General features: G+C 47.2%; 1 protein-coding gene across 8 annotated transcripts in view; it reads right to left on the reverse strand.

The window, feature by feature from the left end:
* Positions 1 to 27,757, reverse strand: part of LOC110487108 (brain-specific angiogenesis inhibitor 1-associated protein 2) — a 132,532-nt gene that overhangs the window by 33,966 nt on the left and 70,809 nt on the right. For all 8 annotated transcript variants that reach the window (XR_005035225.1, XM_036939313.1, XM_036939308.1 and 5 more), the window contains exons 4-6: positions 14,333 to 14,394; positions 12,682 to 12,753; positions 7,924 to 8,061 (exon numbers count right to left, since the gene is read on the reverse strand). Coding sequence is in view for 7 of the 8 variants with exons in the window: in XM_036939313.1 (XP_036795208.1) it covers positions 7,924 to 8,061; positions 12,682 to 12,753; positions 14,333 to 14,394 (272 nt within the window). In the remaining variant the exon portion in view is untranslated. The remainder of the gene's footprint in view (positions 1 to 7,923; positions 8,062 to 12,681; positions 12,754 to 14,332; positions 14,395 to 27,757) is intronic.

Consider the following 27,757-nt stretch of genomic DNA (forward strand, 5'->3'; position numbering starts at 1 on the left):
CTCTCTCTCTCTCTCTCTCTCTCTCTCTCTCTCTCTCTCTCTCTCTCTCTCTCTCTCTCTCTCTCTCTCTCTCTCTCTCTCTCTCTCTCTCTCTCTCTCTCTCTCTCTCTCTCTCTCTCTCTCTCTCTCTCTCTCTCTATCCATCCATCCATCCATCCATCCATCCATCCATCCATCCATCCATCCATCCATCCATCCATCCATCCATCCATCCATCCATCCATTTCCGTTCAAAAGTTTGGGGTCACTTAGAAATGTCCTTGTTTTTTAAAGAAAAGCACAAAGAACTTTCTTCTGAAACTCATCAGTCTATTCTTGTTCTGAGAAATGAAGGCTATTCCATGCGAGAAATTTGCCAAGAAACTGAAGATCTCGTACAACGCTGTGCACTGCTCCCTTCACAGAACAGTTTGATAAACAGGTGCCACACAAGTCCTCAACTGGCAGCTTCATTACATAGTACCCGCAAAACACCAGTGTCAACGTCAACAATGAAGAGGCGACTCCGCGATGCTGGCCTTCCACGCAGAGTTGCAAAGAAATAGCCATCTCTCAGACTGGCCAAGAAAAATAAAAACATTAAGATGGGCAAAAGAACACAGACACTGGACAGAGGAACTCTGCCGAGAAGGCCAGCATCCCAGAGTCGCCTCTTCACTGTACACACACACACACACACACGTCAGAATGATAATTATCTCTATTTATTTCAGCTTTTATTTATTTCATCACATTCCCAGTGGGTCAGACGTTTACATACACTCAATTAGTATTTGGTAGCATTGCCTTTAAATTGTTTAACTTGGGTCAAACGTTTTGGGTAGCCTTCCACAAGCTTCCCACAATAAGTTGGGTGAATTTTGGCCCATTCCTCCTGACAGAGCTGGTGTAACTGAGTCAGGATCTAGGCCTCTTTGCTTACACACGCTTTTTCAATTCTGCCCACACATTTTCTATAGGATTGAGGTCAGGGCTTTGTGATGGCCTTGACTTTGTTGTCCTTAAGCCATTTTGCCACAACTTTGGAAGTATGCTTGGGGTCATTGACCATTTGGAAGACTCAGTTGCGACCAAGCTTTAACTGATGTCTTGAGATGTTCCTTCAATATATCCACATCATTTTCCATCCTCATGATGCCATGTATTTTGTGAAGTGCATCAGTCCATCCTGCAGCAAATCACCCCCACAACATGAGGCTGCCAACCCTGTGCTTCACGGTTGGGATGGTGTTCTTCGGCTTGCAAGCAACCCCCTTTTTCTTCCAAACATAATGATGGTCATTATGGCCAAAGCGTTCTATTTTTGTTTCATCAGACCAGAGGAATTTCTCCAAAAAGTACGATCTTTGTCCCCGTGTGCAGTTGCAAACCGTAGTCTGGCAGTTTTGGAGCAGTGGCTTCTTCCTTGCTGAGTGGCCTTTCAGGTTATGTCGATATAGGACGCATTTTTACTGTGGATAGATACTTTTGTACCTGTTTCCTCCAGTCTCTTCACAAGATCCTTTGCTGTGGTTCTGGGATTGATTTGCACTTTTCGCACCAAAGTATGTTAATTTCTAGGAGACAGAACACATCTCCTTCCTGAGCGGTACGACGGCTGCGTGGTCCCATAGTTTTATACTTGCGTACTATTGTTTATACAGATGAGCGTGGTACCTTCAGGCATTTGGAAATTGCTCCCAAGGATGAATCAGACTTGTGGAGGTCTACAATATTTTTCTGAGGTCTTGGCTGATTTCTTTAGATTTTCCCATGATGTCAAGCAAAGAGGCACTGAGTTTGAAGGTAGGGCTTGAAATACATCCACAGGTACACCTCCAATTGACTCAAATGATGTCAATTAGCCTATCAGAAGCTTTTAAAGCCATGATATTATTTTCTGGAATTTTCCAAGCTGTTTAAAGGCACAGTCAACTTAGTGTATGTAAACTTCTGACCCACTGGAATTGTGATACAGTGAATTATAAGTTAAATAATCTGTCTGTAAACTATTGTTGGAACATTTTCTTGTGTCATGCACAAAGTAGATCCTAACCGACTTGCAAAAACAATAGTTTGTCAACAAGAAATTTGTGGACTGGTTGAAAAACGAGTTTTAATGACTCCAACCTAAGTGTATGAAAACTTCTGACTTCAACTGTATATACAATCGGTTAGGACAGCGTCGGGGGTGTGCGCATGTGTGGCGTCGAGGTGTGTGTGGTGTGTGTGGTGTTGGGATGTGTGTGTGGTGTTGGGGTATGTATGTGTGTGTGTGTGGTGTTGGGGTGTGTGTGTGTGTGTGTGTGTGTGTGTGTGGTGTTGGGGTGTGTGTGTGTGTGTGTGGTGTTGGGGTGTGTGTGTGTGTGTGTGTGTGTGTGTGTGGTGTTGGTGTGTGTGTGTGTGTGGTGTTGGGGTGAGTGTGTGTGTGTGTGGTGTTGGGGTGAGTGTGTGTGTGTGTGGTGTTGGGGTGAGTGTGTGTGTGTGGTGTTGGGGTGAGTGTGTGTGTGGTGTTGGGGTGTGTGTGTGTGTGGTGTTGGGGGGTGTGTGTGTGTAGTGTTGGGGGGTGTGTGTGTGTAGTGTTGGGGGGTGTGTGTGTGTAGTGTTGGGGGGTGTGTGTAGTGTTGGGGGGTGTGTGTGTGGTGTTGGGGTGTGTGTGTGTGTAGTGTTGGGGTGTATGTGTGTGGGGTGTTGGGGTGTGTGTGTGTGTGTGTGTGTGTGTGTGGTGTTGGGGTGTGTGTGTGTGTGTGTGTGTGTGTGTGTGGGGTGTTGGGGTGTGTGTGTGTGTAGTGTTGGGGTGTGTGTGTGTAGTGTTGGGGTGTGTGTGTGTGGTGTTGGGGGGTGTGTGTGTGGTGTTGGGGGGTGTGTGTGTGGTGTTGGGGGGTGTGTGTGTGGTGTTGGGGTGTGTGTGTGTGTGGTGTTGGGGTGTGGTGTTGGGGTGTGTGTGTGTGGTGTTGGGGTGTGTGTGTGTGGTGTTGGGGTGTGTGTGTGTGTGTAGTGTTGGGGAGTGTAATATTCATCTAAAGGTCCTTCCTGCTGCACCTAGCCTTGGTCCACTCTAGTCAACAACATAACGAGATCATTAGCAACATTTAACATCACAGGGCTACTAAGCAGCGCGCGTGTGTGTGTGTGTGTGTGTGTGTGTGTGTGTGTGTGTGTGTGTGTGTGTGTGTGGTGCTACAAAAGGCAAAGAAAAAGCACTGAGCACAGGGATGTAGGAGGGGGAGGGAGGAGGGAAAGAGATGGTGAAAAAGACAGAGTGTGAACAACAAACACAGAGAACCTAACCATTCCTGTCCTCCACCAGACTGCACTCACACATAATTTACTTCCCTGACACAGCAGAAGAGAAGAAAACATTCTGTCACACCCACCGCCATCTTAAACACATGTTTAGTGTGTGTTATATTATGAGGAAAAACAACATCATCGTTCAACATTCACAACCCTGTTAGAAGGTATGTGTTAGAATGATTCATTCCAATCAATCAGCTTTTAATCAGTTTTTCTGATAGCATTACTATGTTAGATAAAGTCCCCCCAGGCTGGTGAGTTACCACTGTAGCTGGCTGTTGTTCCCAGACTGGGGAGGTACTACTGTAGCTGGCTGTTGTTCCCAGGCTGGGGAGGTACTACTGTAGCTGGCTGTTGTTCCCAGACTGGGGAGGTACTACTGTAGCTGGCTGTTGTTCCCAGGCTGGGGAGGTACTACTGTAGCTGGCTGTTGTTCCCAGGCTGGGGAGGTACTACTGTAGCTGGCTGTTGTTCCCAGGCTGGGGAGGTACTACTGTAGCTGGCTGTTGTTCCCAGACTGGGGAGGTACTACTGTAGCTGGCTGTTATTCCCAGGCTGGTGAGGTACTACTGTAGTTGGCTGCTGTTCCCATGCTGGTGAGGTACTACTGTAGTTGGCTGCTGTTCCCAGGCTGGTGAGGTACTACTGTAGCTGGCTGCTGTTTCAATGTTGGCGGTATAAGAGTCTGTGTCGGACTGTAGGCTGCGGTTCTGTAGTCCCTGTGGGGCGTGTGTGTGAGGGGGACTGTAAGCTGTAGTTGCTTAGTCCCAGTGGGGCTCCAGCACAAATGAGTTGACTCCCCCCTCCTTCTCTCCCTCCCTCCCTCCCTCGCCCACAGCCATACTGTACGTGATATGATCAGGAAAATTGAGCAGTGTGAAAATGAGAAGGGAGATTGCTTTCTCCTCTCCCTGGTAAGGTACCGTGTGTTATTAGGACCAAGGCTAGATGAGTTGGGACCTGTCTGCAGGTGGGCCCAACAAGCAAACAGCCAAGCCATACTTTTTTAATCAACATACTAGGCTCACCCATACAGAGAATGTGTAACCCTAATGCACCATTGGTTGATTCGGGTGCATCATGTCCTCTTATCTCATTAACAGCTGTTGTCAAACAGTCTGGAAAGACCGTTCTCTTCCTCAGTGAATTCTACTAGATGAAAAGCCAAAATGAGTATAACATCCTCACATTTGAAGCATACCTGATTGTTTAAATTTCACACTACTAAAACGTTCTATTCTCGAAAACCTAAAATGCCTACTATTTAGAATGCAAGTATGGGAATTGGGACACGTCCGATGTGTTTGTTTTCTGTGACATTGTTTTTGTTTTGCATTTCCTGTGTGTATTTTTGTCATTCAGAGCTCATCTGTATAAAGAGGACTTGGTCGGAGTTTGACTCCCTAATAAAATACACTGAATCGAGCTTTCAGGGGAGGATGGGACTGACTGAGGATGACCCATGGTATGCTGTGGGTGAGGTAGTAGAATACATATTACAAGGTAACATAAGTCTGCTAAAGGAATTGGGCTGGAGACAGTGTTAGATAATGCTCTATGCATCACAGTACTCAACAATCTCTCCCTGGTACTCTGACAGACACAATACCGACACCTTGAGACTAAGCTTCAATCTGACATTTTTGTCGAATAAGAGTTAGTCCCATAGGAGTTAGTCCCATAGGAGTTAGTCCCATAGGAGTTAGTCCCATAGGAGTTAGTCCCATAGGAGTTAGTCCCATAGGAGTTAGTCCCATATACATATACAGATGGTTCTTGAAAAAGTACTAGACTAGAAAGTTATATCTGCATAAACCCCAATGCAAGCCAATCAAAAGCCTGAACAAATACAGACGGACCAATCAGAACAACACGTCTTTGCCAGTAAAAACTGAACACGTCTAAAAACTGGACTGTGTCAGTCAGATAGGACCTTACGGCTCTGAAATATCAATCTGGGTTCAACATTAAAGGTTCTATCTGCAATTGCACCCCTCTAAAAATGATATATTTACAAATGTCTCAGGGTTTTGATACTCTGCACTTTAGGAACCTTTAAGGTGAGGACCTTCATGGGTTATGAAAGAAGAAGTCACTACAAAACAGATCTGAGATCTGGGATCTGAAAACTTTGATGCTCAATATCTTCGAACTATGCTTTGAATAGATAGAACCTCATCAAATCAAATCACATGTTATTGGTCACATACACATGTAGCGAAATGCTTCTCGTCCCAACGTCACACAGTGGCAAGCCACATCTAACACTTCTAGACTGTCCCTGTCACCAGAGGAAGGGCTGGAGCATCCAGGAGAGGTAACAGGGGAGCCCAGCAAAACATGAAAAGCTCCCCCTAGGAGGGGGGCATCGCTGATGTGATCTTCCGGTCCGGGTTGGCGCCCCCCTCGGGTTCGTGCCGTGGGGGGAGATCTTCATGGGCTGTACTCGGCCTTGTCTCAGGGTAGTAAGTTGGTGGTTTGAAGATATCCCTCTAGTGGTGTGGGGGCTTTTTACTCAATCACCTTGTCCCGGACCTGCTGTTATCAACTCTCTGCTTTGAAAAGACAACTGCGATTTACTCCTGAGGTGCTGACCTGTTGCACCCTCTACAACCACTGTGATTATTATTATTTGACCCTGCTGGTCATCTGTGAACATTTGAACATCTTGGCCATGTACTGTTATAACCTCAACCCAGTACAGCCAGAAGAGGACTGCCACCCCTCAGAGCCTGGTTCCTCTCTATGTTTCTACCTAGGTTCCTGCCTTTCTAGAGAGTGTTTTATAGCCACCGTGCTTCTACATCTGCATTGCTCGCTGTTTGTTTTTTTAGGCTGGGTTTCTGTACAGCACTTTGTGACATCGGCTGATGTAAAAAGGGCTTTATAAATACATTTGATTGATTTAAATAAATGTTATTGATGGTCCCTGAACAGCTTCCGCATTCCGTCTCACAGCAGCAGTCAGGCTCCAGCTTTTAGTGTGGATCAGCTGGATGTCTCCTAACTCTGACAGTTATGTCTGGCTACCCCTCACCACACTGCAGGTCTTACACTAACTCTGACAGTTATGTCTGGCTACGCCTCACTACACTGCAGGTCTTACACTAACTCTGACAGTTCTGTCTGGCTACCCCTCACTACACTGCAGGTCTTTCACTAACAGTTATGTCTGGCTACTCCTCACTACACTGCAGGTCTTACACTAACTCTGACAGTTATGTCTGGCTACTCCTCACTACACTGCAGGTCTTACACTAACAGTTATGTCTGGCTACCGCTCACTACACTGCAGGTCTTACACTAACTCTGACAGTTATGTCTGGCTACTCCTCACTACACTGCAGGTCTTACACTAACTCTGACAGTTATGTCTGGCTACTCCTCACTACACTGCAGGTTTTACACTAACTCTGGAAATCACACATTTACAAGAGCAAACCTGCTACAGCTACCAGGCCTGTTTTTACACAGCGTTCAGCCCAACCCCGTGGGCCGAGCTACAGTAACAGGGGACTTGAGCAGAGTGATTCAATCACTGATACATGCCAGAGTAACACAGACACAGAAAAAAAGCTGAGTGATGGTTTCAAAACAGGACTAGCAAACAGTTTGTTTTCTTATTTCCTGTGTGTGTGTGTGCCTGTGGGCCCTCTCTCCCCCTGCCACACTCAGGGCAGAGCAGTACCGTGTCCACGGTTCTCCAATACTCTCCACCCTCAGTCCTGTCCCTGTGTGCATCTAATCAGCATCTAAAGCTAGCCATCAGCCTGGTGGAGCTGTACTACCAACTAACCATCTAAAGCTAGCCATCAGCCTGGTGGAGCTGTACTACCAACTAACCATCTAAAGCTAGCCATCAGCCTGGTGGAGCTGTACTACCAACTAACCATCTAAAGCTAGCCATCAGCCTGGTGGAGCTGAACTACCAACTAACCATCTAAAGCTAGCCATCAGCCTGGTGGAGCTGTACTACCAACTAACCATCTAAAGCTAGCCATCAGCCTGGTGGAGCTGTACTACCAACTAACCATCTAAAGCTAGCCATCAGCCTGGTGGAGCTGTATTACCAACTAACCATCTAAAGCTAGCCATCAGCCTGGTGGAGCTGTACTACCAACTAACCATCTAAAGCTAGCCATCAGCCTGGTGGAGCTGTATTACCAACTAACCATCTAAAGCTAGCCATCAGCCTGGTGGAGCTGTACTACCAACTAACCATCTAAAGCTAGCCATCAGCCTGGTGGAGCTGTACTACCAACTAACCATCTAAAGCTAGCCATCAGCCTGGTGGAGCTGTACTACCAACTAACCATCTAAAGCTAGCCATCAGCCTGGTGGAGCTGTACTACCAACTAACCATCTAAAGCTAGCCATCAGCCTGGTGGAGCTGTAGTTCCAAGGCCATCAGACTGTTAACCAACTACTCATCTAAAGCTAGCTAAGATGGCACAAACAGACCTGGACCTGAGGTGAGCAAAAGTGTGTGTTGAACCCTTTATCCCTTGCTTGTGTGAGTGAGTGAGTGAGTAGCCGTGTGAGAGAAAGAGAGCAGCCGTGTGTCCATGTGTCTGTCCGCGTGTGCGTGCATCCATGCGTGTAGCCGTGCGTCCGTCCGAGCCTGTCGGCCCTTCCATAGAGACTGACCTGCATCTCCTTCTCTCCGTACTTGGAGGGGTTCTTGCTGCCCTGGCTCTTCCTGCGGAGCTTCTTCAGTTCAGCCTGACACTTCTCCAGACTCTCTCCCTTACTCTTGTGCTCCACTTGGTACTTCTTCAACGCAGCCTGAAGGGGGCAGGAGAGAGCACACAGAAAGTTAGTTTATCAGCAATGGGGAGAACAAGTTGCCCTTTTAGAGTTTATCTTAGGTCAGTGTCTAGGGGGCAATGCCCCCCTATATGGATCTGTCATAGAGTATGTAACAAGTTGCCCTTTTAGAGCTTGTCTCTCTAAGGCCCTGTGTGTACTATCTATTAGCCTCCTGAAGCCCTGTCATCTTAACTGTCTGAGCACATCTCAACAGCTGTCTATCATGTGGCAGTGCTGGAGACAGACCATTATGGGAGGGTTCATCAGGATTACCATGATGTGTGTGTGTGTGTGTGTTCTGATCCTCCCTCACATTAACTTCAACACGTTATCTCCCACTCCCACCCTAGCCACATCCAGTAATCTGGCCTATTCCATGACTAACACATGTGATTCAACTCATCAAGGGCTTGATGATGAGCTGACCAGTTGAATCAGGATCACACCGTGTGGAACAGAGGGGGGCTCAGGAAGAGGTTTTATGGATAGAGATAATGTAAACTTTGTACTGGTCTCTGACTAGCAATCTATATGGGAACTTTGTCCAGCGGATTGGTAATCTATGGTAAGTTTTCCTGTTCAACCGTTTGGCATTTCAGGGACGTGTCCAAGCCCTGACATCTGTGAGTGATTGAGAGCGGTTGTAAAATGCTGGTCAAGTAATCATTTTTCAAACGGAGAGAGAGAGAGAGAGATAAGTCAAGGAAGCCTGGTTTGTTGTAAAGTAAGCCTATTGTACTTTATATTGGTTTGAGAGGATGAATCGTTCATTTCCGACAGGCAAACGGTACTTGAAGACTTGCTGCTATAGCAACTGTGCTTTTGTCTTGATAAAACGTAACGTGTAGCCTACAAAAGAGACAATAAACCCTTTAATTATCTGCACGTACAGACGTGTGAAATATTGCATTATTCAATAGTGTAATATGTTTTTAGAATAAAAGTGTGTCATTGTTGAATTGTTTGTGCTTTACTGGCTAGTGGCTCCTGTGATACTGACGCTCAATTTGAGCTGCGGTCCAAGCCACAACGAAAGGTAAGGGTGTAATGTGAAAAGTAGAATTCTCTTTCGCCACCCGGTTTCTCAGACTCTCCTTCATGTCTCGTAGTGGGGAAAAGGGACGAGGTCTTCAGGTGGCTTTTATTTGTTCATGTTGTTTACCGCCTACCCCTTTTCAGATAGACCAAAAATATGCTCTAAAAATGCAGGCCTGATAAATTAGTGGGATTTTGTCTGAGTAGAAGTCAGTGAGTGAGAGAGAGAGAGAGAGAGAGAGAGAGAGAGAGAGATTCCTCCATGGGGAGAGAGAGAAAGAGAGAGAGAGAGAGAGAGAGAGAGAGAGAGAGAGAGAGAGAGAGAGAGAGAGAGAGAGAGAGAGAGAGATTCCTCCATGGGGAGAGAGAAAGAGAGAGAGAGAGAGAGAGAGAGAGAGAGAGAGAGAGAGAGAGAGAGAGAGAGAGAGAGAGAGAGAGAGAGAGAGGAGAGATTCCTCCATGGGGAGAGAGAGAGAGAGAGAGAGAGATTCCTCCATGGGGAGTAGTGTAGCTACAACAAGTTCCTGATGGAAAATGTCTGTTTTTCCTGAAATGAAGAAACATGAATAATTCACAAAGCAAAGCTATTGCTATTATCGCTGATGCCATTTTTAAAGGAATTCATTACTGTGAATTGATGCCATTGTAATACCCAGAACAAGGCTAGGTTCCAAATGGCCCCCTATTCCAGGGGTACTCAACTCTTACCCTACGAGGTCCAGAGCCAGCTGGTTTTATGTCCTACCTGATAATTAACTAGATCCACTTGATGTCCCAGGTCTAAGTCAGTGCCTGATTAGAGGGAAACAATGAATAAAAAAAAGTTGTGTAACTGGCTTCAAGGTCCAGAGTTGAGTTTGAGGGGCCTAGATAGTCCACTACTTTTAATGAAATTCCATAGGGTAGTAGTGCACTATAATAGGGAATAGGGTGCCATTCGAGATGGGTGATAATGTATAAGGACTCTGGCTTGTTTGACAGATGGCATTCAGAAAGGAAAAGTGTGTTCTGTGTGTGTGTGTGTGTGTGTGTGTGTGTGTGTGTGTTTCCCTATTGAAAAAAAGAAGCATCAGAGGATTACTGAACCAATTGATCGTTGATCTCTTATCAGTGTAACGGAACAGAAACATCTCTGATGGGTCTATAGCGGCAATAAAAAAACAGAGATTCATTGTGGGTATAGCCTCCAGTTACTACAGAATGAGGCCTATTTAACATCAGCTATTGGCTGGGTTCGGTTTGAACCCAGTTTCATAAGAGTTCCCAGAACACTCACTGGCAGTATCCAAAATGGCATCCTATTGCCTATACAGTGTACTACTTTTAACCAGAACCCTATTGATTTTGGTCAACAGTAGTGCACTACATAGGGAATAGGGTGGTACACACTGGGAGCTACACACCGTTGCCAACAGAACAGTGTGACAGAGAGAATAAATAAAATGGACTTAAAAATAATAATATAATTCTAAGAAAGACCGACCACAGACTGCCGGACGGAACAGAGACAAACAAGCTATGGAGAGGAGAGGGCTGCTGGAGGGAAACCTGGATGTCCACACAGAGAAACAGACGGAAACCTTGCTTACGTTTGTATACGATCACGTCTCTGTTATGCATGGGAATACTTGGGGAACAGATTTCTAAAATAAAATCACTTGGAGATGATTTTCTGGTGTTTTTACAGTCTTACAGTTTTTCCAACAATGAACATAAAAATATTTATATATATATATATATATATATATATATATATATATATATATATATATATATATATATATATATATATATATATATATATATATATATATATATATATATATATATATATATACACACTACTTTTTTTTGGCTCAGATAGAAACCCTGCGGGCCGCCAATTGGGGTACCCTGGCATAGCATACCCAACAGGCTAATGCTACAGCTAGTATACCCAACAGGCTAATGCTACAGCTAGTGTACCCAACAGGCTAATGCTACAGCTAGCATACCCAACAGGCTAATGCTATAACTAGCATACCCAACAGTCTAATACTATAACTAGCATACCCAACAGTCTAATACTATAACTAGCATACCCAACAGTCTAATGCTATAACTAGCGTACCCAACAGGCTAATGCTACAGCTAGCGTACCCAACAAAGTCTAATGCTATAACTAGCATACCCAACAGTCTAATTCTACAGCTAGTACAATGGTGTATGATGATGACAGCACCACCTCGTCCCCCTAACCTGCAGCACAGCCACACTGCTGCTCCTCCACATGGAGTTGGCTGGTTGCAGCCCGCTCACAGCCCACTCATTCTAAGTATATCACTCCTGCTGCTTCAGACTTCAATGCATGCTGCAGGACATGTTATAATTCTCTCTTTGCTTGTTGCTTATGTCGTTTCTAAATATTCTAAAGAGTTGTTTTCTCAAAAGCTTCATTTTCAGGAAAAGGAGCCGTACTGTTTAAATGGAGGTCCAGAGTAAGAACACCAAACACTTTGGCAAAGACATGATCTGAATAACTGTGGTGCTGAATAACTGTGGTGCTGAATAACTGTGGTGCTGAATAACTGTGGTGCTGAATAACTGTGGTGCTGAATAACTGTGGTGCTGATGGGGGACAGTAGGTGAAAGACAGACATGGTCTGAATAACTGTGGTGCTGAATAACTGTGGTGCTGAATAACTGTGGTGCTGAATAACTGTGGTGCTGACGGGGGATAGTAGGTGAAAGAGAGATATGGTCTGAATAACTGTGGTGCTGAATAACTGTGGTGCTGAATAACTGTGTTGCTGAATAACTGTGGTGCTGAATAACTGTGGTGCTGAATAACTGTGGTGCTGAATAACTGTGGTGCTGAATAACTGTGGTGCTGAATAACTGTGGTGTTGATGGGGGACAGTAGGTGAAAGACAGACATGGTCTGAATAACTGTGTTGCTGAATAACTGTGTTGCTGAATAACTGTGTTGCTGAATAACTGTGTTGCTGAATAACTGTGTTGCTGAATAACTGTGGTGCTGAATAACTGTGGTGCTGACGGGGGACAGTAGGTGAAAGACAGACATGGTCTGAATAACTGTGTTGCTGAATAACTGTGTTGCTGAATAACTGTGTTGCTGAATAACTGTGGTGCTGAATAACTGTGGTGCTGAATAACTGTGGTGCTGAATAACTGTGGTGATGAATAAATGTGGTGCTGACGGGGGACAGTAGGTGAAAGGGTAGCTGTTCAAAAGCAAAGTGTGTGTGTGTGTGTTTGGGCCGGGATGAAAATCGTTAGTATGTTGGGAAGGAAACAGAAAACAAAGCGGATTTAAAACTTCTTAAGGAAAACAGCCCGCATGTTGGAAACAAACATCATTCTGTTGTCATCCAGAGTCCTGTATTTCCCCCCAAGCTACAGCACACAATATTCTACAGCAGGTTTTTAAAAGGAACAAAGAGTTAAATATGCTTTGTGTTTTCATTTTTTGGCATGGAAAAACCATTGCTATACGGATATCGTCACAGCCCTAGTGTGTGTGTGTGTGTGTGTGTTTCAGCCATTTGGTCAGATGCTCACCGTCAGGTAACGAGCATCCAGCTCAACCTTCTTCTCCAGCTCAGACAGCAGCTCGTTGTGGAAAGACTTCAGCTGCATGGACGGACAGATGGAGAGATTGAGGGGTGTAGAGAAGCACAGGGTTAATGGGTGACATCTCTCTCACAACAGAACAGATTAGGACCAGGTGTTCATCCTGACCATGTGATCATATAGGAGGAATATAATTTATTCAAAGCCTTAGAGTAACACAAATACATGCTTATAACGCTGGTTTTACAACAGCTGTTTTTTCTATCCATCGGCAGGACAGAACAGCAGCTTCAGGTACGCTCAGGGGAGGGGGCATGTCTTTATTAACAGGACAGAACGGCAGCTTTAGGTACGCTCAGGGGAGGGGGCATGTCTTTATTAACAGGACAGAACGGCAGCTTTAGGTACGCTCAGGGGAGGGGGCGTGTCTTTATTAACAGGACAGAACGGCAGCTTCAGGTACGCTCAGGGGAGGGGGCGTGTCTTTATTAACAGGACAGAACGGCAGCTTCAGGTACGCTCAGGGGAGGGGGCATGTCTTTATTAACAGGACAGAACGGCAGCTTCAGGTACGCTCAGGGGAGGGGGCGTGTCTTTATTAACAGGACAGAACGGCAGCTTCAGGTACGCTCAGGGGAGGGGGCGTGTCTTTATTAACAGGACAGAACGGCAGCTTCAGGTACGCTCAGGGGAGGGGGCGTGTCTTTATTAACAGGACAGAACGGCAGCTTTAGGTACGCTCAGGGGAGGGGGCGTGTCTTTATTAACAGGACAGAACGGCAGCTTTAGGTACGCTCAGGGGAGGGGGCGTGTCTTTATTAACAGGACAGAACGGCAGCTTTAGGTACGCTCAGGGGAGGGGGCGTGTCTTTATTAACAGGACAGAACGGCAGCTTTAGGTACGCTCAGGGGAGGGGGCGTGTCTTTATTAACAGGACAGAACAGCAGCTTCAGGTACGCTCAGGGGAGGGGGCGTGTCTTTGCGGCAGGGCTTACAAACTATCACGCATTACAAAGGGAAACCCAGCCGCGAGCTGCCCGGTGACGCAAGCCTACCAGACGAGCTAAATACCTTCTATGCTCGCTTCGAGGCAAGCAACACTGAATCATGCATGAGAGCACCAGCTGTTCCAAACAACTGTGTGATCACACTCGCCGTAGCCAATGTGAGTAAGACCTTGAAACAGGTTAACATTAACAGGGCCAGACGGATTACCATGATGCATACTCGGCGCATGCGCTGACCAGCTTGAAGTGTCTTCACTGACCACCATAGTCCCTGTGCCCAAGAACACCACGGTAACTAGTCTAAATGACTATCGCCCCGTAGCACCCACATCTGTAGCCATGAACTGCTTTGAAAGACTTGTCATGGCTCACATCAACACCATCATCCCAGACACCCTGGGACCCACTCTAATTTGCGTACCTCCCCAACAGATGACACAATCTCTACTTTACTCCACACTGCCCTTTCCCACCTGGACAGAAGGAACACCTACATGAGAATGCTGTTCTTAGACTACAGCTTAGCATTTAAATCAAAGTTATTTGACCTCTATTCCTACAGTACACCATCTCCTCTAGCAATCTGCTTACGATTGTGTCATAAATTCCTTATGAAGGTTCATATACCCACCATCTCCTCTAGCTGTACTTGGATCTGTCTGTGGACCTCAGCCATCTGAAACAGCACGTCCCCTAAAGAGAAACACACAGAGCAGATGTCAACAAACATCCCTCACTACAGACAGGGCAGAGAGTGGGAGGAGAGAGCGAGTGAAAGGAGAGCAGGAGAGGCGAGAGAGAGCAGGAGAGGGGGCAGAGAGAGCGAGCAGGAGAGGAGGGAGAGAGAGCGAGCAGGAGAGGGGGGAGAGAGCGCAGGAGAGGGGGGAGAGAGAGCAGGAGAGGGGGGAGAGAGAGCAGGAGAGGGGGGAGAGAGAGCAGGAGAGGGGGGAGAGAGAGCAGGAGAGGGGGGAGAGAGAGCAGGAGAGGGGGGAGAGAGAGCAGGAGAGGGGGGAGAGAGAGCAGGAGAGGGGGGAGAGAGAGCAGGAGAGGGGGGAGAGAGACCGGGAGAGGGGGGAGAGAGAGCGGGAGAGGGGGCAGAGAGAGCGGGAGAGGGGGCAGAGAGAGCGGGAGAGGGGGCAGAGAGAGCAGGAGAGGGGGCAGAGAGAGCAGGAGAGGGGGCAGAGAGAGCAGGAGAGGGGGCAGAGAGAGCAGGAGAGGGGGCAGAGAGAGCAGGAGAGGGGGCAGAGAGAGCAGGAGAGGGGGTAGTGAGCGATCAGGAGAGGGGGCAGAGAGCGAGCAGGAGAGGGGGCAGAGAGCGAGCAGGAGAGGGGGCAGAGAGCGAGCAGGAGAGGGGGCAGAGAGCGAGCAGGAGAGGGGGCAGAGAGCGAGCAGGAGAGGGGGCAGAGAGCGAGCAGGAGAGGGGGCAGAGAGCGAGCAGGAGAGGGGGCAGAGAGCGAGCAGGAGAGGGGGGAGAGAGCGAGCAGGAGAGGGGGGAGAGAGCGAGCAGGAGAGGGGGGAGAGAGCGAGCAGGAGAGGGGGGAGAGAGCGAGCAGGAGAGGGGGGAGAGAGCGAGCAGGAGAGGGGGGAGAGAGCGAGCAGGAGAGGGGGGGAGAGAGAGCAGGAGAGGGGGGAGAGAGAGCAGGAGAGGGGGGAGAGAGAGCAGGAGAGGGGGGAGAGAGAGCAGGAGAGGGGGGAGAGAGAGCAGGAGAGGGGGGAGAGAGAGCAGGAGAGGGGGGAGAGAGAGCAGGAGAGGGGGGAGAGAGAGCAGGAGAGGGGGGAGAGAGAGCAGGAGAGGGGGGAGAGAGAGCAGGAGAGGGGGAGAGAGAGCAGGAGAGGGGGGCGAGAGAGCAGGAGAGGGGGAGAGAGAGCAGGAGAGGGGGGCGAGAGAGCAGGAGAGAGAGCAGGAGAGAGAGCAGGAGAGAGAGCAGGAGAGAGAGCAGGAGAGAGAGCAGGAGAGAGGGCAGAGAGAGCAGGAGAGGGGGAGAGAGAGCAGGAGAGGGGGAGAGAGAGCAGGAGAGGGGGAGAGAGCAGGAGAGGGGGAGAGAGAGCAGGAGAGGGGGAGAGGGGGAGAGAGAGCAGGAGAGGGGGAGAGAGAGCAGGAGAGGGGGAGAGAGAGCAGGAGAGGGGGAGAGAGAGCAGGAGAGGGGGAGAGAGAGCAGGAGAGGGGGAGAGAGAGCAGGAGAGGGGGAGAGAGAGCAGGAGAGGGGGAGAGAGAGCAGGAGAGGGGGAGAGAGAGCAGGAGAGGGGGAGAGAGAGCAGGAGAGGGGGGAGAGAGAGCAGGAGAGGGGGAGAGAGAGCAGGAGAGGGGGGAGAGAGAGAGAGCAGGAGAGGGGAGAGAGAGCAGGAGAGGGGGCAGAGAGCGAGCAGGAGAGGGGGCAGAGAGCGAGCAGGAGAGGGGGCAGAGAGCGAGCAGGAGAGGGGGGAGAGAGCGAGCAGGAGAGGGGGGAGAGAGCGAGCAGGAGAGGGGGGAGAGAGCGAGCAGGAGAGGGGGGAGAGAGCGAGCAGGAGAGGGGGGAGAGAGCGAGCAGGAGAGGGGGGAGAGAGCGAGCAGGAGAGGGGGGAGAGAGCGAGCAGGAGAGGGGGGGAGAGAGAGCAGGAGAGGGGGGGAGAGAGAGCAGGAGAGGGGGGAGAGAGAGCAGGAGAGGGGGGAGAGAGAGCAGGAGAGGGGGGAGAGAGAGCAGGAGAGGGGGGAGAGAGAGCAGGAGAGGGGGGAGAGAGAGCAGGAGAGGGGGGAGAGAGAGCAGGAGAGGGGGGAGAGAGAGCAGGAGAGGGGGGAGAGAGAGCAGGAGAGGGGGGAGAGAGAGCAGGAGAGGGGGAGAGAGAGCAGGAGAGGGGGGCGAGAGAGCAGGAGAGAGAGCAGGAGAGAGAGCAGGAGAGAGAGCAGGAGAGAGAGCAGGAGAGAGAGCAGGAGAGAGAGCAGGAGAGAGAGCAGGAGAGAGGGCAGAGAGAGCAGGAGAGGGGGAGAGAGAGCAGGAGAGGGGGAGAGAGAGCAGGAGAGGGGGAGAGAGAGCAGGAGAGGGGGAGAGAGAGCAGGAGAGGGGGAGAGAGAGCAGGAGAGGGGGAGAGAGAGCAGGAGAGGGGGAGAGAGAGCAGGAGAGGGGGAGAGAGAGCAGGAGAGGGGGAGAGAGAGCAGGAGAGGGGGAGAGAGAGCAGGAGAGGGGGAGAGAGAGCAGGAGAGGGGGGAGAGAGAGCAGGAGAGGGGGAGAGAGAGCAGGAGAGGGGGGAGAGAGAGAGAGCAGGAGAGGGGAGAGAGAGAGAGAGCGAGCAGGAGAGGGGAGAGAGAGAGAGAGAGAGAGAGCAGGAGAGGGGAGAGAGAGAGAGAGAGCAGGAGAGGGGGCAGAGAGAGAGAGCAGGAGAGGGGAGAGAGCGAGAGAGCAGGAGAGGGGAGAGAGAGAGAGAGCAGGAGAGGGGGCAGAGAGAGAGAGCAGGAGAGGGGAGAGAGAGAGAGCAGGAGAGGGGAGAGAGAGAGAGCAGGAGAGGGGAGAGAGAGAGAGAGAGCAGGAGAGAGGAGAGAGAGCAAGAGAGATCCCAGTGTGCAGAGAGCCCATGCAGCAACACAACGACACAACAGACGCACTAACAGACAGAGGACAGACTGGTAGCCAGGATGGTGCATGGTGGAACATTTGGATGTCTCAACAGGAAACACATTTAACAGATAAATAAAATACAATGACACATTAAACAAGACAGAAAGGAAAGGAGAAGGGAAGGAAATGATGCAAATAAACGAGAAGGACATCTTCTAAAGAAGTTGTAGTGAAAGAAACTTCAAAAAGTGGTACAAGCAAAAAATATTGATTATTCAAACTTTACATAACTGCTGCTGTTTAATGTGGAGATCAAACATATTGGTTGGGTTGATCTTTATATTGGCAATATGACAAATAATAAACAAAAAACAACAGTTAATCTCCAAACAAAAGAGGAGTAAGAGAGAGAGAACTAAAGAAGGAGAGGGAGAGTCATGCAGCCAGCGGACGATGTGTCCTGGTGTTTTTAATATACCTACACGCTGCCTCTTCTGATTATGCAATGCATTGTAAAGAAAAGGAACACAATATCTAGATTGAGAAGGACAGACCTTGAGAGACAGAAATACACAGAGAGAGACAGAAATACACAGAGAGAGAGACAGAAATACACAGAGAGAGAGACAGAAATACACAGAGAGAGAGACAGAAATACACAGAGAGAGAGACAGAAATACACAGAGAGAGACAGAAATACACAGAGAGAGACAGAAATACACAGAGAGAGACAGAAATACACAGAGAGAGACAGAAATACACAGAGAGAGACAGAAATACACAGAGAGAGACAGAAATGCACAGAGAGAGACAGAAATACACAGAGAGAGACAGAAATACACAGAGAGAGACAGAAATACACAGAGAGAGACAGAAATACACAGAGAGAGACAGAAATACACAGAGAAGAGACAGAAATACACAGAGAAGAGACAGAAATACACAGAGAGAGACAGAGAGAGAGAAGAAGAGAGAGAGACATTACAAAGAGGATGGAAACAGGTTCCCATTACCAAGTCCAAACCCTCCTTTAACACCAGAGGACTATGGACTAGACTACGTTTCTACTCTAAATACACATGGGTAAAATAGCCAGACCCAAAATCCATTTCTGATTAAAGCAAAGCCATTTACAATGGAAATACATTTTCAAATAGCACATTTATTAAATGTGTGAAATATTTGTGAAGAACCTCGACCACAAAGTCAAAACTAGTCTTATAGTTCTGTGTTTGATGACCCTTTACTAAAGAACATTAAAGAGTCTACGTCTTCAAACCTTAGAACTTTAAGAATTTCAGTTTCGACAGATTTCTATCAGAGAACTCAAAGGAATCAGAGAACAACTTCCATCAAGTCCTCAGAACCATCTGACGTTAAGAAGAACCATCTCTGTTCTGATGTTAAGACTCTGATCCATCTCAGTTCTAATGTTAAGACTCTGGTCCATCTCAGTTCTAATGTTAAGACTCTGATCCATCTCAGTTCTAATGTTAAGACTCTGATCCATCTCAGTTCTAATGTTAAGACTCTGGTCCATCTCTGTTCTAATGTTAAGACTCTGATCCATCTCAGTTCTAATGTTAAGACTCTGGTCCATCTCAGTTTTAATGTTAAGACTCTGAACCATCTCAGTTCTAATGTTAAGACTCTGGTCCATCTCAGTTCTAATGTTAAGACTCTGATCCATCTCAGTTCTAATGTTAAGACTCTGATCCATCTCAGTTCTAATGTTAAGACTCTGGTCCATCTCAGTTTTAATGTTAAGACTCTGATCCATCTCAGTTCTAATGTTAAGACTCTGGTACATCTCAGTTCTAATGTTAAGACTCTGGTACATCTCAGTTCTAATGTTAAGACTCTGATCCATCTCAGTTCTAATGTTAAGACTCTGGTACATCTCAGTTCTAATGTTAAGACTCTGGTCCATCTCAGTTCTAATGTTAAGACTCTGGTCCATCTCAGTTCTAATGTTAAGACTCTGGTCCATCTCAGTTCTAATGTTAAGACTCTGGTCCATCTCAGTTATAATGTTAAGACTCTGGTCCATCTCAGTTCTAATGTTAAGACTCTGGTCCATCTCAGTTCTAATGTTAAGACTCTGGTCCATCTCAGTTCTCATGTTAAGACTCTGATCCATCTCAGTTCTAATGTTAAGACTCTGATCCATCTCAGTTCTAATGTTAAGATCCTGATTGATCTGAGTTTTTATCAGTGGGGTTTAGACTGGTCTGTATATCATCAGACAGAACGTATATCAGTGGGGTTTAGACTGGTCTGTATCTCATCAGACAGAACGTATCAGTGGGGTTTAGACTGGTCTGTATCTCATCAGACAGAACGTATATCAGTGGGGTTTAGACTGGTCTGTATCTCATCAGACAGAACGTATCAGTGGGGTTTAGACTGGTCTGTATCTCATCAGACAGAACGTATATCAGTGGGGTTTAGACTGGTCTGTATCTCAGACAGAACGTATCAGTGGGGTTTAGACTGGTCTGTATCTCATCAGACAGAACGTATATCAGTGAGGGTTTAGACTGGTCTGTATCTCATCAGACAGAATGTATCAGTGGGGTTTAGACTGGTCTGTATCTCATCAGACAGAACGTATATCAGTGGGGGTTTAGACTGGTCTGTATCTCATCAGACAGAACGTATCAGTGGGGTTTAGACTGGTCTGTATCTCATCAGACAGAATGTATCAGTGGGGTTAGACTGGTCTGTATCTCATCAGACAGAACGTATCAGTGGGGTTTAGACTGGTCTGTATCATCAGACAGAACGTATCAGTGGGGTTTAGACTGGTCTGTATCTCATCAGACAGAACATATCAGTGGGGTTTAGACTGGTCTGTATCTCATCAGACAGAATGTATCCGTGGGGTTTAGACTGGTCTGTATCTCATCAGACAGAACGTATCCGTGGGGTTTAGACTGGTCTGTATCTCATCAGACAGAACGTATCCGTGGGGTTTAGACTGGTCTGTATCTCATCAGACAGAACGTATCAGTGGGGTTTAGACTGGTCTGTATCTCATCAGACAGAACGTATCAGTGGGGTTTAGACTGGTCTGCATCTCATCAGACAGAACGTATCAGTGGGGTTTAGACTGGTCTGTATCTCATCAGACATAACGTATCAGTGGGGTTTAGACTGGTCTGTATCTCATCAGACAGAACGTATCAGTGGGGTTTAGACTGGTCTGTATCTCATCAGACAGAACGTATCAGTGGGGTTTAGACTGGTCTGTATCTCATCAGACATAACGTATCAGTGGGGTTTAGACTGGTCTGTATCTCATCAGACAGAACGTATCAGTGGGGTTTAGACTGGTCTGTATCTCATCAGACAGAACGTATCAGTGGGGTTTAGACTGGTCTGTATCTCAGACAGCACGTATCAGTGGGGTTTAGACTGGTCTGTATCTCATCAGACAGAACGTATCAGTGGGATTTAGACTGGTCTGTATCTCATCAGACAGAACGTATCAGTGGGGTTTAGACTGCTCTGTATCTCATCAGACAGAACGTATCAGTGGGGTTTAGACTGGTCTGTATCTCAGACAGCACGTATCAGTGGGGTTTAGACTGGTCTGTATCTCATCAGACAGAACGTATCAGTGGGGTTTAGACTGGTCTGTATCTCAGACAGCACGTATCAGTGGGGTTTAGACTGGTCTGTATCTCATCAGACAGAACGTATCAGTGGGGTTTAGACTGGTCTGTATCTCATCAGACAGAACGTATCAGTGGGGGTTTAGACTGGTCTGTATCTCATCAGACAGAACGTATCAGTGGGGGTTTAGACTGGTCTGTATCACATCAGACAGAACGTATCAGTGGGGTTTAGACTGGTCTGTATCTCATCAGACCAGAACTATTCGCTCTAACCCTGTAGAGGGAGAACACAGTAGAACTAGTCATTCTAACCCTGTAGAGGGAGAACACAGTAGAACTAGTCATTCTAACCCTGTAGAGGGAGAACACAGTAGAACTACTCATTCTAACCCTGTAGAGGGAGAACACAGTAGAACTACTCGTTCTCTGAAAGTAAAAACAGTTACATATAATCACAGAAACAGGGCATGTTTTGATTGTCTGTCCATACTCATGTGATTAGTTAAGTTGTAGTTGTAACCTAGAGCCTTGATATTGTGGTTTATAAACAGAAATCTAAACTGTATTTCAGGTAGACTGATTAGATTGAATGGTGTACCAGGTAGACTGATTAGATTGAATGGTGTACCAGGTAGACTGATTAGATTGAATGGTGTACCAGGTAAACTGATTAGATTGAATGGTGTACCAGGTAGACTGATTAGATTGAATGGTGTACCAGGTAGACTGATTAGATTGAATGGTGTACCAGGTAGACTGATTAGATTGAATGGTGTACCAGGTAGACTGATTAGATTGAATGGTGTACCAGGTAGACTGATTAGATTGAATGGTGTACCAGGTAAACTGATTAGATTGAATGGTGTACCAGGTAGACTGATTAGATTGAATGGTGTACCAGGTAGACTGATTAGATTGAATGGTGTACCAGGTAGACTGATTAGATTGAATGGTGTACCAGGTAGACTGATTAGATTGAATGGTGTACCAGGTAGACTGATTAGATTGAATGGTGTACCAGGTAGACTGATTAGATTGAATGGTGTACCAGGTAGACTGATTAGATTGAATGGTGTACCAGGTAGACTGATTAGATTGAATGGTGTACCAGGTAAACTGATTAGATTGAATGGTGTACCAGGTAGACTGATTAGATTGAATGGTGTACCAGGTAGACTGATTAGATTGAATGGTGTACCAGGTAGACTGATTAGATTGAATGGTGTACCAGGTAGACTGATTAGATTGAATGGTGTACCAGGTAAACTGATTAGATTGAATGGTGTACCAGGTAGACTGATTAGATTGAATGGTGTACCAGGTAGACTGATTAGATTGAATGGTGTACCAGGTAGACTGATTAGATTGAATGGTGTACCAGGTAGACTGATTAGATTGAATGGTGTACCAGGTAGACTGATTAGATTGAATGGTGTACCAGGTAGACTGATTAGATTGAATGGTGTAGCAGGTAGACTGATTAGATTGAATGGTGTACCAGGTAGACTGATGTTTTCTTCTTCATTGTGTGTTTGAGACACCATGTGCTAGACTTCCTCTCCACAGATGATGGCAGATGAAGGAGATGATGTCTGTCGCTCTGTCTGTCTGTCGCTCTGTCTGTCTGCCGCTCTGTCTGTCTGTCGCTCTGTCTGTCTGTCGCTCTGTCTGTCTGTCGAAGCAGAGGAAGCGTTTCTAAGACTATGGAGATGTTTCCTGAGTGAGTGTTACAACACTGATCATCGTCTGTCGATCCAAGAAGCACAAGAGCAGGCCATAACATCCTGTCAGGCAGGCCTGCTAAGCCGATTACAGATAATACTGATCCCCTGATCACAGCCCCCAGGAGCTTAGGGAACCGGGCATTCTGTTGGCCGCGTCTTAGTGGCTGGATCAATTAACAAATGGGTAGCAATTGGAGAGATGGCCATACAGACACCATGACAACGTTGTCACACACACACACACACACACACACACACACACAGTACTCCCCAGTTTCCTACGGAGTACAACCCAGGATTTCCTCAACAGGCACGTTGTTTACAACAGAAGACCTATAGGATGAAGGGAAAATATGTTGCATGATGTTTTGGAATAAAGCAGGAATGAATAATACAGATATCAAGCAGGAGGAGACACGCTGCAGGATGCTGGAGTTGATCAGATGTCAAGCAGGTGGAGACACGCTGCATGATGCTGGAGTTGTTCAGATGTCAAGCAGGTGGAGACACGTTGCAGGATGCTGGAGTTGTTCAGATGGAGACACGCTGCATGACGCTGGAGTTGTTCAGATGTCAAGCAGGTGGAGACACGTTGCATGATGCTGGAGTTGATCAGATGTCAAGCAGGTGGAGACACGTTGCATAATGCTGGAGTTGTTCAGACGTCAAGCAGGTGGAGACACGCTGCATGATGCTGGAGTTGTTCAGATGGAGACACGCTGCATGATGCTGGAGTTGTTCAGATGGAGACACGCTGCATGATGCTGGAGTTGTTCAGATGTCAAGCAGGTGGAGACACGTTGCATGATGCTGGAGTTGATCAGATGTCAAGCAGGTGGAGACACGTTGCATAATGCTGGAGTTGTTCAGATGTCAAGCAGGTGGAGACACGCTGCATGATGCTGGAGTTGTTCAGATGGAGACACGCTGCATGATGCTGGAGTTGTGCAGATGGAGACACGCTGCATGATGCTGGAGTTGTTCAGATGTCAAGCAGGTGGAGACACGCTGCATGATGCTGGAGTTGTTCAGATGTCAAGCAGGTGGAGACACGCTGCAGGATGCTGGAGTTGTTCAGATGGAGACACGCTGCATGATGCTGGAGTTGTTCAGATGTCAAGCAGGAGGAGACACGCTGCATGATGCTGGAGTTGTTCAGATGGAGACACGCTGCATGATGCTGGAGTTGTTCAGATGGAGACACGCTGCATGATGCTGGAGTTGTTCAGATGTCAAGCAGGTGGAGACACGTTGCATGATGCTGGAGTTGTTCAGATGGAGACACGCTGCATGATGCTGGAGTTGTTCAGATGTCAAGCAGGTGGAGACACGCTGCATGATGCTGGAGTTGATCAGATGTCAAGCAGGTGGAGACACGTTGCATGATGCTGGAGTTTATCAGATGTCAAGCAGGTGGAGACACGTTGCATGATGCTGGAGTTGTTCAGATGTCAAGCAGGTGGAGACACGTTGCATAATGCTGGAGTTGATCAGATGTCAAGCAGGTGGAGACACGTTGCATAATGCTGGAGTTGTTCAGATGTCAAGCAGGTGGAGACACGCTGCATGATGCTGGAGTTGTTCAGATGTCAAGCAGGAGGAGACACGCTGCATGATGCTGGAGTTGTTCAGATGTCAAGCAGGTGGAGATATGATGCTGGAGTTGCTCAGATGTCAAGCAGGTGGAGACACGTTGCAGGATGCTGGAGTTGCTCAGATGTCAAGCAGGTGGAGATATGATGCTGGAGTTGCTCAGATGTCATTCACTGGGATAACATGAGGATGTTTCCAGCATGACATTGCAATGGAAATGTTCATTGTTGCCATGACAACTTTTATCTTGTATCAAACAGAAAATCGGGCAAACAAAAAAAAAACACGTTGGCATGGTTACTGCAGAGACTACTAGACAGAATCAGATTCATGTGTCTCAAATGTCACCCTATAGTCTATAGGCCCATAGGGCTCTGGTCTAAAGTAGTGCACTATATAGGGAATAGGGTGTCATTTGGGACTCACAGCCTGAGATAGAATCAATATATGACGTTATTAGGAAACTTTGTTCGACTCGGCTGTGTGCAATGATGGTGTGTGTGTGTGTGTGTGTGTGTGTGACAGAAACCAGCAGCCAGCAGAAACCGGAGAGGTTTGGCAGCTTCAACAAGGATGTCCGCATACCAGCTAATCACCACTCAGCTTTGCTATGACAGACGGGTTGATAGGAGAACACCCCCCCCCCCCCCCCCCCCCCCCCCACTAATAAATACCACAGTGATGTATCAGTGTATTACACCCCTCTCCATCCTAACACCAACCACAGCAACATGGAGAACAATAGGCCTGTGTGTGTGTGTGTGTGTGTGTGTGTGTCTCTCTCTGCAGGTGAGCTTATTTTAGTCCACACCTGCAGAGCAACAAGTGAGCACATCTGTCAGTCCCAGATATAAACAGAGTTCAGTGGAGTAAACACAGACCCTTTCCACATCCCCTCGGTTAGTGGATGGAAGCTTTCTCATTACAACACTGATATGTAGTCATCACCATCACAGACAGAAAACACCTGAGGAGAGGAGAGCTTGAGAGGAGAGGAGAGCAGAGCCTGAGAGGAGAGTCTGAGAGGAGAGGAGAGCCTGAGAGGAGAGGAGAGCCTGAGAGGAGAGGAGCGCCTGAGAGGAGCATAAGCTGTGAATCAATCAGTGAAGGTCAGACAGGAATCACTATAGGTTGTCACGGAAGCAGCATAATGCTAGGGTCGTTGCCATGGGAGCGGTTTCAAAAAGAAAGTGTGTGTGTAGCTATTAACAAACACTGTTAACACTGTCCTCTCCTACACCTTTTCCTTCATATGACATCAGCAATCTCTCTTCAGGTGACCCTGTCCCACAGCACACTGATGCAATCAGGGAGTGGTGTGTTAAGGTGTGTGTGTGTGTGCCTAGCACACAGTCTCTATCCCTCAGGGGGAAACCGACATGAATACTGATAATGGGAGGATTAATAATGTGTGATACAGGTAACAGCTGAAACCCCTGACAGAGACACACAGTGTGTGCAGGTGCATGTTACAACAAACAGAGCTAATCTTTACGCAGAGGCGGTTTGAGCTTATTTTCCACATGATCCGTGTCTATGCACCCCCACACATTAACTCTAGTTATGAACCACGTCTCCTTCCCTAGTTCTCTATGCACCCCACACATTAACTCTCTATTTATGAACCATGTCTCCTTCCCTAGTTCTCTATGCACCCCACACATTAACTCTATTTATGAACCATGTCTCCTTCCCTAGTTCTCTATGCACCCCACACATTAACTCTATTTATGAACCATGTCTCCTTCCCTAGTTCTCTATGCACCCCACACATTAACTCTCTATTTATGAACCATGTCTCCTTCCCTAGTTCTCTATGCACCCCACACATTAACTCTATTTATGAACCATGTCTCCTTCCCTAGTTCTCTATGCACCCTCACACATTAACTCTATTTATGAACCACGTCTCCTTCCCTAGTTCTCTATGCACCCTCACACATTAACTCTATTTATGAACCACGTCTCCTTCCCTAGTTCTCTATGCACCCCCACACATTAACTCTATTTATGAACCATGTCTCCTTCCCTAGTTCTCTATGCACCCCACACATTAACTCTATTTATGAACCACGTCTCCTTCCCTAGTTCTCTATGCAACCCCCCACATTAACTCTATTTATGAACCATGTCTCCTTCCCTAGTTCTCTATACACCCCCACACATTAACTCTATTTATGAACCACGTCTCCTTCCCTAGTTCTCTATGCAACCCCCCACATTAACTCTATTTATGAACCATGTCTCCTTCCCTAGTTCTCTATGCACCCCCACACATTAACTCTATTTATGAACCATGTCTCCTTCCCTAGTTCTCTATGCACCCCCACACATTAACTCTATTTATGAACCATGTCTCCTTCCCTAGTTCTCTATGCACCCCCACACATTAACTCTATTTATGAACCACGTCTCCTTCCCTAGTTCTCTATGCACCCCACACATTAACTCTATTTATGAACCATGTCTCCTTCCCTAGTTCTCTATGCACCCCCACACATTAACTCTATTTATGAACCATGTCTCCTTCCCTAGTTCTCTATGCACCCTCACACATTAACTCTATTTATGAACCATGTCTCCTTCCCTAGTTCTCTATTCAGCCCACCCATCTCTTTCTATCCAACTGTCTTCTTAAAACTCTTCTCCCAGTGACCTCAGCCTCTGTGGAGGAAGCTTATTGATCAACGCACTACACAACCAAAAGTATGTGGACACCTGCTCGTCGAACATCTCATTCCAAAATCATGGGGATTAATATGGAGTTGGTCCCTCCTGTGCTGCTAAAACAGCCTACACTCTTCTGGGAAGACTTTCCACTAGAAGTTGGAACATTGCTGTGGGAACTTGCTTCAATTCAGCCACAAGAGCATTAGTGAGTTCGGGCACTGATGTTGGGTGACTGGGCCTGGCTCGCAGTCGGCGTTCATCCCAAAGGTGTTCGATAACTTACACTTACAGTTGACCGGGGAACCCCTAGCAGGGCAGAAATTTGACGAACTGACTTGTTGGGACGGTGCCACGTTGAAAGTCACTGGCAGTAGAATGGCCTTAATGAAGAGCTCAATGTTTGTCTATAAAGATTGCATGGGTGGGTGCAACATTTACACCTGTCAACAACGGGTGTGGCTGAAATAGCCGAATCCACTCATTTGAAGGAGTGTCCACATACTTTTGTCTATATAGTGTATGTCTGTGTGTGAGGCATGATAGCACAGTGCTAAAAGTGTCAGAGCCTGGTGGCTGTGTAGTTCTCTCCTTGTGTGTGTGTGTGTGTGTGTGTGTGTGTGTGTGTGTGTTTGTTTGTCAGAGCCTGGTGGCTGTGTAGTTCTCTGTGTGTGTGTGTTTGTCAGAGCCTGGTGGCTGTGTAGTTCTCTCTGTGTGTGTGTTTGTTTGTCAGAGCCTGGTGGCTGTGTAGTTCTGTGTGTTTGTTTGTCAGAGCCTGGTGGCTGTGTAGTTCTGTGTTTGTTTGTCAGAGTCTGTGTAGTCCCAGGCCACGGCTGCTCCCTACAGCCTACTGACCCAGTAACTTGTTCTACCATGACGTCATCACCCCTGCATGTAGGACAACAGCAGAGACAGTAGGGTC

Source organism: Oncorhynchus mykiss, chromosome 12, assembly GCF_013265735.2.
Source record: "Oncorhynchus mykiss isolate Arlee chromosome 12, USDA_OmykA_1.1, whole genome shotgun sequence".
Classification (NCBI taxonomy): domain Eukaryota; kingdom Metazoa; phylum Chordata; class Actinopteri; order Salmoniformes; family Salmonidae; genus Oncorhynchus; species Oncorhynchus mykiss.